Here is an 11359-nt window from a genome sequence, read left to right on the forward strand (position 1 = left end):
CAAATATAAATAGATATGAACTTTAATGGTTTTCTATAAATTGAAATTGCCGCTCAGGCTTTGCAATTTAGATTTGTATATCTATAGCATAAGTCATGACCTCTAGCCCATACAGATTTTCTACAGTACAGTACAGTACAGTAACCTCCTCTCCCTTTTGAGGAGAAGGTTTGGAGCTTATTCCACTACGCTGCTCCAATGCGGGTTGGTAGAATACACATGTGGCATAATTTCAATGAAATTAGACACATGCAGGTTTCCTCACGGTGTTTTCCTTCACCGTCAAGCACGAGATGAATTATAATCACAAATTATATATCTTCTGACACTCCATTCTAGTATACAGTAAGAAATATTTATTTATCATTTATTTTTTATTTACATAGAAGGATAAGTCAATAAAATATGAGAGAGGAAACTCATTTCTGTAATACAGGTCTTTGAGCCTGGCTCAGAAATCAGGAACTTCATTATAACTTGTTACTTTTTATGTGAATAAAGATTATTATTATTAATATTCGAGTATTCCAAACACAGGAGGAGTAAAGATAAAACAAAAATTTTACATTAAATTGACGATATATTATTGGTCGAGATCTCTAATAATAATCTATGGCAAACATTTTGGATTCTGGAAGTTTTTATCGGAACTTTTTAAGTAAAATAAAGGGAATATAATAGTTATGTTAATACCTGTTTGTAGAGCATAACATAGTAAAGCTTTTACGAAATTGCGTGTAATATGTAAATACAAGGTTTGTTTATCTTCACTTCTTCGATTGGAATACTGACTGCTTTATATAACCGTGGATGGATATTATAAATTGTAAAGTTATATATATGATATGGCTTTTCTTTTTGGCTTTAAGCTAAACTTAAACGAAAGGGGCGGATTTATTAGCAGCTTTGCTTCCACCTGAGGCATGATACCAAAATTTTTTACAAACATGCTAAAAAAAAATCTGCAAGACGGATTTCTAATATCTTAAAAAAAGAAGTGTACAAAACTCTACCGATGAAATTTTCTCTTTCCCTTTTACTCTACATTTGAGATAATAAATAAACTTTTGTACAAATAATGTTTCAAATAAATTGTTGAATTACAAATATAAAGTGGTCCACTCAGTTTCTGACTATAATTATAGAAGGAAACGCGACAAAAATACGTATAGCCTGTACTCGAAAAATCCGTAAATCTGTCACTGATAATGTATGATATTTTTACTGTCATTTGGAATGTCAATATCATTTCCAACGAGAAAGTTGTTTAAAGATTGATCGGGATTATAAAATAGAACAAATAAGATAACAAATAGTTTATATCTTTATAGTTATCACAAATAACATTTAAATATAAATGATGTATACGACAGCTCGTTACGTTTCATATGATAGATTTTAATGTAACATATCAGGCAATTTAAGAATACGGACTAATTACGGACGGAAGTATTCACAAACTCCTATTGCAGAAACATTTATAGAAGCTCCTGCAATTGGTGTTGTAGACCATAGAGTACACCTACAAACTGTAAGTTTGTTTTTGTCGGTAGAAATGCCGTCTGGATGGGCGCCACTTATATACTTTTACTGCGACGTTCTTATGTATATATTTTTCTTTTGAGCAAGTCAAAAGGTTATTTTTATGTACCTGATATATGTTTTTTTATTACAATATATTTAATATTTATATTGTTTTATGAATTATAGTTATATATACATTAAAATATACTTATAAGACTTTATAAAATAGATCGAACACATCGTCGTGTTAACCACTTTGACCCACTTAAGTGGTGACTGGTGATGACAATGCTTTTATCTCCGTAAACATTCCGCTAGTTGATTGATCATACCAGTCATTGTTACTTTATAATAATTTATAATATCATGCAGAATTATTACACAACAATATTACACCAAAAGCTATAGCCACAGATAAACAACACACTTAAATTTAATTGAATTACAACTTGTTTTCACAAAGTAAATAAACAAATATTCTAAACGCATTCGTCCCAAATTATATTACATAATCTAATCTACAGCTAGCTGTTCCTCGCGATTTTACCAATATTAAACTCAGAGCATACATATCTGTTTTATACAGTATCATGTTGTTTAAGATTTATTCACATTCAGCCCACATTTATCCACTGCTGGACATAGGCCTCCTCACAGGCGCGCCAATTCTCCCGGTCCTGTGCTAGTCGCATCCATTGAGCACCCGCCATTTTACTAAAATCGTCTGACCATCGGGCGGGTGGTCTGCCCACTGGCCTTTTTGCTTCTCTAGGCCACCATTAAGATTTATTGGTTACTATTAAGGCCTTAAATACCATTGTGAAGTGAACCTATATTCTACAGAAACAACCAATTTAACGCAAAAACAATTAAGTATTCAAATTGGACTGGTTAGTTTCTAAGATTTGTGCATGTGCGATTGTGAGTGCGTTCAACCATACAAACTATCTAGCTTTATAATATGAATATAGTGTTTTTCTACTAACGTTCAATATAATTATAATGTTAGTGCAAAATATAATTTAATTTCATAAGCACGCAAAGAGCGCACGTTTGTACACGTCCGTACCTGTACGCTTTGTACAGTTAACATTAGGGTCTATCCTCTTGAACTGTGCAATTGTGCATATCAACTGACCATAAGAAACATTTTTTTTTTCTCATGCGCATCAAATATTTTTTTTATATATTAAAAACTATTTGTTAAAATTAAAACAAACATTAAACGTTACTCATTATTTAAATAAAACACTTAAAATATGTGCTATTTAATTTGATATAGATTATTACTGTGTTAATTTTTAAAACGTAAATCTGGTCATTATGACTCACCTATTAAAGATTGGTCTCGGACTTCTCTGTACGCCTTTTTAACCCATAATACACTTGTGTATGAATTTGCGGTACCTCTCTTAAGCACAAGTCTATTACAAAGTAAAAAAAGTAGAAAAGCTTTTATTTTATTAAATTGTTCATTAATGTTGTACTTTTAATAACATTATTGTACTTTTATTTATATTCACATGAATGTATTTAGTATTAATATTTCGGCTGAATCTATGTAAATGAAACTAGATATAAAACATTATATAGTTTAGAAAAATGAAGCAAAAAAACTAACAAACAAAAACAGACAGATACACTTTATTTTCACTATTTATCTTAAAGATAATGAAACTTCGCTATAATTATAATTTCAAAACATCGAAATTTCATGTATCATCAATAATAAATATTGTTGCATGAATTTGATTAAGAATTGAACGATTTTTCACAATAATAATTATAATTACTTTTATAATTTAATTATTTACGATATTGGAACATTCGAAGTTCATTTGCTATAATCGGACAACATCTTGTGCACCTTGCAATGAATATGTTTGGTTTCCATAGACATCCAACTAACACGAAAAGACATTTGTGCGATTTAGTATGTAAAAAACTATCAAATAAATAGCTTATTTGATAATATTTTACTTATGGTTTTTTTAAGTATTTTACTTTTTTTTTGTACTTTGTATTTTTTTTTCAATTTATTTAAATACAAAATTTATAAGCTAGACACAGATAATAGCAAGGTATTGCTATACGTTGAAAGACAAAGATTCAACTTAACACTTTAGTCTGCCTTAAAATTAAAGTTTATCTTAAAAAAATAAAATATCAAATATAACGGAAAAATATTGTTAGTGGTAGTAAATGGCCAAATGATTGGAAAGATGACATGGATATGACAAGTATTTTTCACCCAAACCGGATACACAGAAAAAGGGAATCCGAAATGAAAGTTAATTCGATATATTGTAATTAAATTTAAATTAATAATAATAAAAGACTATCTGCAAAACCCTCCATTTGTTGATGATTATGATACTGAAAATATTATATATACAATAACAGCCTGTAAATGTCCCACTGCTGGGCTAAGCCTTAGGTCCTGCTTTTTTTGTAAGAGGAGCGTTTTTGGGGCTTTTTCCACCACGCTGCTCTAATGCGGGTTGGTAGAAGACACGTGTGGGAGAATTTTAGTGAAATTAGACACAGCAGGTTTCCTCACGATGTTTTCCTTTACCGCACGCTGCACGCAATTTATAAATTTATTAAATGTTCAGAATATCTGCCATATCTAAACAATCTCATTTTTAAATGATATTATTTTTTTTAATTGAACCAATTTACTTTTTAGACATATAAATAATAAATTCACCCGTAGAAAGAGCTAAGCCTATTCATATTTATCGCCTAGTATTGATTCCTTTATTTTTAATAACGAATACAAATAAATTTGATTAATTTATACATTTTTTGCTGTATATCTCTGAAATACGTTGAGCGTACTTTGCGATTTAGTTATTGCTGTAAATAGAGATACCTATAAAACCTCGATATGTACGACCTTCTTATTTCGTGGTTAAAAATTATAATTTAAGGATTGATGTAAGTAGAACAAGATGTTATCAGTTACTATGGGGATGCAATCATCCCTTGCACCCTTTCCTTTTTTTCATAAACGAATTATGTTGCTAGGGAACAATCGTCAAATATTATTGTTTGCTCAAGATACCACATTCATTTCAAGCTAAAATAATAACGACTACAGTATACTGCAAATATACTTCCTAAAAATTGATTACACCAAATGTATGGAATTTGAAAAGCATCAATGAGTGACGTAACAAAAGATTCCCGTAATTTATGATAGGACTTTAAGCTTTATTTTAAAGATTATTAAATAGCTATAATAATCATTAGTAATTCTTAAGTAAGTACAAAGCGTATTTCTAATTCCTCATAATTACTTACGATAGAATATAAATATTTTGAATTGAGTCAATTCGAAAGCTTTACGTTTTTAAAAATGAATATTGTAAAATAACGATTCAAAAATGCTGTCTTAATCAGTCTGCTTGAGTAAGTCAAGTAGTTTTTTTTTAAATTTGAATGTATGAAAGGTTGTAAACGGGAGCATATATAAAGTATTACAATACAATTGTCATAGCCAATTTAAAATTTTAATTGAATGCGTAATATTCCATCATCCAAACGTAAGTTCTAAATTACCGATAATGATATATTGTATTCTCTTCTTAAATGTTACAATAGGAAACAGGCATGTCCATTGTGCATGTACGAAAAAGCAAAATAAAAAGCGGAAAGTTCAAGAAAACTTATATTTCAAATAATTATGTCATAAAAATGTAATTGCGTTCGTTGTCATGGTTGCTACTAATATTAATTATCTATGTACGAAACACAGTATATTACAAAATAACATATATTTGTATAAAATATGTAATATTACATAAAGCAAGCGTCAAGCGAAACAAACCGAGTTAACTCACCACAAAAATATTTTTGATAAAATATTGGCGTTATCATGAGGATTTTTCTCTTTCAGCACTACTTTTGAATCCATTTTGTATGTATTTTTTTAAAACACAGTTTCTATTTTTAGGGTTTTTTAATTTCACCAGTTGACCTTAAGCAAAATAAGTACCACGTACTAAGTACATTGAATGTTGTATACAACAAATTCACAAACTATACACATTATTTTTATTAATATCCGAGATTTTTGTAAATGTAGGTATTTTTTTATTTTGTAAATAAATCACTTGTATGCGGATTAGTATTACAAAATGAGATGGAAATTTAATAGCTTTTATACGATTCCACGAAAACTGACCACACTGTAACGTCGCCCAGAACACGTCTTACTTCACTATTTTAATGAAATCGAAGTTCCATTCATTATTTAAAATATGTTTATATAATAATAAGTACGACAATTTTTTAAAGTCAGGTATGGAGTTTGTATCACAGATAGAACGGTAAGTAGCGGGCCGGTCCGGGTGTACCGATATGAGTGCACGGCGCCGCTCTGGCGCTCCGGCACTGACAAACTGACGGACCGCAGTTCGGTCGGGTGCGGTGTGTCTCAGCCGCTCACAATTCACATCTCTCGCTCTACACTTCCACATGATCCCGATTGTTGCTGAATCATTGTCGCTATAAATAATTATAGATGCTAGCCTTTTTAAATTAATTGTAATGTTTGAGACTGCGACTTAAATTTATGCTCCGTACCATATATGAAATAATAAAGTGGTTTTGCAAAACAAACTAAATTCATTAATATTTTTATTCAGTTATATACAAGGTACATATAATTAACAGATTACTGCCTACTGCCGAAGATTTCAAAAATTGAGAGTAATTATTAATTTCATGTCTATTTTTTATTTAATACAAACAATGTCTTAGATACTAACATTTTATCTTTTATTAGGCGAGTACCTATTATTTTACAAAATAAAATTTATTGGGGGTAATGACCGACCGTCGCCTTTCAAATCAAGGTTGAATTTCATTACATAAAATAACTGATTAGATTGCTCTTTACTCTATAAAAGCTTTTTAAAATCTTCGCTGCTTAATCTCTAGCTAATAGAGGATCAGATTCATAAGCAATATTCTTTAATTTGAATTTGAAACAAATTTATTTATGTGTATTTATTAAGCTTAGACTTTTTTTAATCAGGTACACACTGCACGTTTATTAATAATAAACAAATAAGCTTAATATAAATTAATCATCATCATCCAGTTCCTTATGAGATACACTGTGTAAATCTTTTCTTAAACGGTTAGTAGTTTCCATCCATCCATTATAGTTCAATCATAGTTAGGAGAAGGGGCAGGTGTTTGATATTCTATGTTCTTTTTTGTATTGTACCCCTGAAAACGTGTTTGTAATAATTTCATAACGAAATCAAATCGAAACAAACAAGTAAATAAACTCACTTTGACACTTAAGTGAATTACTAATCTTAAAAATCGTTTATCATACGTTATACCTTCCATAATTTTTTTCTAAATTAATTATTCAAATGCCAAAAATTTGGTCGATTTCCAAAGTGAAAAATGACAACAAAATACATTTAAATATTAACTACAACAAAAAATAATATATTGCACTGCAAAAAAGTGTTACGCCTGGACCAATTATTGTACCATTCGGGTTCTAAGTTGGGTTTGGAATTAAATACCCAATACCAATTTTCATTAGGACTGGTCGTTCTAGCTAAAATGAAATAACTTCAAGACTGGATAGAAAAGTTTAAGACTTTACAGTTGTCATTCAATCAAAACAAATTATTATGGTATATTGTCCAAATACACAAACTATTCTACTACAGTATTTACAATTTTAAATCTTATTATACTACTGTATTATGTAGTAGAATAGTTAACAACATATTATACTACAACTACGCCAGGAATTTTAGCACCAAAAATGCGTCCACTCTACATAGAATTCCGCTACTCGATTTTTCGATTGGATTATGTTATAAAGGTGTCCACAGTCCCCTAAAAGTATAAAATCGTGTTTTTGTCAACCCAAACCGCGAGCGTTAGCCGCCATGTTGAAAAACATATTTTTGCAAACATCTCGGAAATGTTGAGTTTGACGTTAAAAACAGTAGAAACCTTCATTGTAGAGGATAAAACTTCCCATCTTTTTTATTTTAATCTTTTTTCTCTATTGTTAATATTTTCCGATATAGTTAGTTATTTTTTTTTACAATATTATTTTATTTATTATGTAACTTATTAAATTAAGTACATAGGCAAATAGTAATATAATAATTATATTCATACAATGTTTTGTGTCTAAATTTTAAATCTTATTATTTGTTGAATTTGTCCAAAATGTTTTAATTTTGTAATTTGTTAATTTTAATTCTATCGCGTATTTTTCTTTATTTTATTTTGTGCAACTTAAATATTATACAATAACAGAGAAATGTCGCTTTGTTGGCGGGCGTTAGTAACTGCATCAGTTTTACACTACTTCTGTATTATCATGCATATTTTATTTCTGATCTGGTATGATGGTTCTAAATAAAAAAATGTTATTATTTTTACTCATTTATTGTTATATAATATAACACCTATATATTTATCTATCCATATAGATTTACTATATAATCAGTTATTTTTTAGGTCATAATTATATTTTTTCTTTTCTTCATCTCTACCATTAGTCAATTCTTTTGTAATATTACAAATTAATATATAGATTACACTGCTTATAGATACCGACTCACTGATTCTTTACCTTAAAGCAACAATGCAAAATATTTCAAATGATCTTGCCCTTTAAATTTAACTTAATTATAAAGCTCTTTGCACTTTACGAATGTGTTGACTTTTAGATTCTTTTACTGCCTCCTCTAACCTATTTGTGAGGTGAACTAAGTTTGGTAAATCACATTGAAGAAGAACATGTTTTATAACATGCTGACACTGACTAGCTGTTTTAGCGTCTTGAACTGAAGATATAATTTTCATTGGGGATAAGTAATTTTTTTGTCCTAAAGTTGTATGTCTGAAATCCTCTTCAGTTTGACCAAAGTTTTTAGGCCTTGATAACACAAAATCCATGGCAACCATAGGCTTTATTTCTTCTAAAGAATTCTTTGATGCCACCTGTAGTGATAAACATAATTCAATCAAGTTTATTAGAATTTGAAAAAAATATATGCAATATATGCTTAGAATAGCAAGGCGACGAGCAACTTTGACGAGCTGGTTGGCGTAGTTGGTACATATTTGCCTTTCACACCGAAGGTTGTGGGTTCGATTCCCACCCAGGACAGACATTTGTGTCCATGAACATGTCTGTTTGTCCTGAGTCTGGGTGTAATTATCTATATAAGTATGTATTTACAAAAGAAAAGTTAGTATATGTAGTATATCAGTTATCTGGTTTCCATAGCACAAGCTTTGTATAAGCTTAATTTGGGATCAGATGGCCGTGTGAAAAATGTCCCAGGATATTATTATTACTAAGGGTATGCTCAGAAATTCAATTCAGTTATTAAAAATACAATTTAAAAAATATAATTTGAATAATGTTGAATCATAAAAGATAATATTTAAACACTAATATATACTTTTTTATGTTAAATATCTACCTGCACTTCAAATCTCCAAGTAAGATCTTGATAACTTGCATCTTTTTGTTGAAGCAAGTTTAATGCTTCAGATAATTCCTTTCTCTTGGCATTATATAATTTAACTAAAATATGCTGTTGATCTTGGGAAAATCCTGCTATAGCCAGAGAAGACCTAAAGTTTGGTTCTGACAGCTGAAAATTTTTAAATCATTTGAGTTAAAGATATAATATAAAACTTTATATATATTTATATATTTTTTAATTTCGTATGTTTGTTACCTACGTTATGTTTACATCCTTCCACTATTAAATAAGCCAAAGCATAAATAAGATTTTTAACAACAACCACGGGAACATCCAGTTTTTCTGTAAAACAATATCATAGTCAGTTTCTAACCACAAAAAATATACAATTATAACCATATATTTATGTGTTACCTGCAGCAACAGTACATTTTTTTTCGTTCACGCCATTATTAAGATAGTCAATAGTGAGTTTGCAAAAATCAACTAAAACTGTAATGCAAAATATATTAATAACTTATTTACATTTTTTTATAGAAAATGCAGGCGGACGAGCATATGGGCCTCCTGATTTTAAGTGGTCACCAATGCCCATAGACATTGGGATTGTAAGAAATTTTAACCATCGCATACATCGCCAATGCGCCACCAACCTTAGTAACTAAGATGTTATGTCCCTTGTTATAAAAGAACAAGAAATAGAAAGAATGATTTCTATAATAATGTTATCAAGTACTCCACCTTGAGTAGAATGTTGATGAAGTAAATTTAAATGTTCTTTTTGTAATTCACTCAAAAAAATTATCATTGTGGAATGTGTGAAGCTGTTTTTTATTCTTCTTTTTCTGGCGTGTATCTACGCTAGTTGAGCTCAATAAAAAAATCTAATACATTTAAAGGATATCATAAGTGGCTATAATCTCTTTATTATTTTAAAAATTAAGGGCTTAAACAAGTTTTTGTGGCCATATCTGTCAAACAAAGTTTGACGTCTTCTGTCAATTTGAACTGACATGTCATTTTTGGTTATTACCATGGAGTGTAGAGCAGTATGGCAGCACTAACAAACTATCGATAGTTGTCCTCGAAAACTATTCAGGATATCGATAATAAAGAATCGTCTTGTGTCAATACCGACGATACTATCGATAGTAATTATAGCTCTCCATGTACAATACTATTGATAACAGCAATACTATCGATATAAATTCATTCAATAGTAATGATTTAATAAAATTTTAATACTATCAATTTCAATAAAATCATTGACTATCGATAGTCCAAAACTATCGATGCTATAGATAGTATCGATAGGTTTTGGTTAAAACTAATGAATTTTGCAATACTATCGATATATTGTTACTATCGTACCAATTACTATCGATAGTATTTGCTGTTATCAATAGTATTGCTCATAGTGAGTTATCGATACCATCGATAGCACCGATAGTATTCACACGTGAATATAATATTGATACACTACCGATACAATTGTTTACACTTTAACTATCGATAAACAATCGATTGTCTATCTACAGTGGACTATCGACATGCAACATTAGTGTAGAGTTAAGGAGAAGTTTCTTTGTGTATAGAAAGCGTACCTCAAATTGTATACAATTTAGATACTGGTTAGCTGGAGTTATATAGTCCTTAGCCTTACAAATGTATGCAGAATATAGAATACAGAATAGTTTAAGGCATGTGCTGATTTGCTTTTTTTTGTTTTATAATCCTTAAAGTCAAAAAGCTGACGTCATTGAAATCGCGGGGCACAACATAGAGAGATTACTGTCGATAAGTTAAAGCCTGGCTACATATATACCCTGGTAGATTAATTAAATAAAAAATTACCACGAAGGACCAGCCACTTATGCGACATCAAGCTACTAACTAAGCTCGACTAATAACGAAGGACGATGATTCGTTTCCACACATAAATATTCACCAAATACCTCTAATGTCAATTTCATTCGAATCCAAAAGTAGCGCTAGTTCGACAAGCGTTAAGTATTTTACTTTGACAAGTGTATCGTCTAAATCTGTTAAATGGTTTTTTGTGCATCTGATACGTCCTTCACATATGGAAATTTTATAACAATGATATTCAAGTCTAGGCAGAACTTTCAGAAGCTATCGATCAAACACCCTTTTCTCTATGACATGATGACCTTACATGATGTTTGAAGCGCTCATATTGCAAGTCCAAGCCAATTTAAATTCCACGCTGAACACAGCACTACGCTGCAGCTGTCAAGGGTGATCTACTTACTGACGACAGTCTCAAACAAAAAACAGATGTAATTCGACCATGTTTAGCATACCCACTAAAGAGGTCTAATCGT

General features: G+C 30.2%; 2 protein-coding genes across 2 annotated transcripts in view; both read right to left on the reverse strand.

Annotated features, from left to right (window-relative positions):
• The window catches only part of LOC126779847 (ATP-binding cassette sub-family C member 4-like), a 36954-nt gene extending 31017 nt beyond the window's left edge, over positions 1 to 5937 (reverse strand). The window contains exon 1 of the mRNA XM_050503970.1: positions 5370 to 5937. Within this exon, the coding sequence (XP_050359927.1) occupies positions 5370 to 5443 (74 nt within the window). The 5' untranslated portion in view covers positions 5444 to 5937. The remainder of the gene's footprint in view (positions 1 to 5369) is intronic.
• A 2070-nt stretch (positions 5938 to 8007) lies between these two features.
• Positions 8008 to 9992, reverse strand: LOC126775892 (COMM domain-containing protein 2-like). Its single transcript, XM_050498057.1, has 5 exons — positions 9756 to 9992; positions 9429 to 9506; positions 9274 to 9356; positions 9009 to 9182; positions 8008 to 8520 (listed from the first exon to the last, which is right to left on the reverse strand). Exons 1-5 carry the CDS (start codon positions 9820 to 9822, stop codon positions 8206 to 8208), a joined length of 717 nt encoding a protein of 238 aa, XP_050354014.1. The 5' UTR covers positions 9823 to 9992; the 3' UTR covers positions 8008 to 8205.
• Positions 9993 to 11359: the final 1367 nt, after the last annotated feature.

The sequence above is a fragment of the Nymphalis io genome, chromosome 2 (assembly GCF_905147045.1).
Source record: "Nymphalis io chromosome 2, ilAglIoxx1.1, whole genome shotgun sequence".
In the NCBI taxonomy this organism is placed as follows: domain Eukaryota; kingdom Metazoa; phylum Arthropoda; class Insecta; order Lepidoptera; family Nymphalidae; genus Nymphalis; species Nymphalis io.

Excerpts from the sequence above, each read along its gene's own strand:
- LOC126775892 (XM_050498057.1), bottom strand. The coding sequence starts at position 9,822 with ATGATAATTTTTTTGAGTGAATTACAAAAAGAACATTTAAATTTACTT. Across the intron at positions 9,507-9,755 it reads TCATCAACATTCTACTCAAG|TTTTAGTTGATTTTTGCAAA; the intron begins GTGGAGTACTTG and ends TTTGCATTACAG. Across the intron at positions 8,521-9,008 it reads CTTGGAGATTTGAAGTGCAG|GTGGCATCAAAGAATTCTTT; the intron begins GTAGATATTTAA and ends TTATCACTACAG.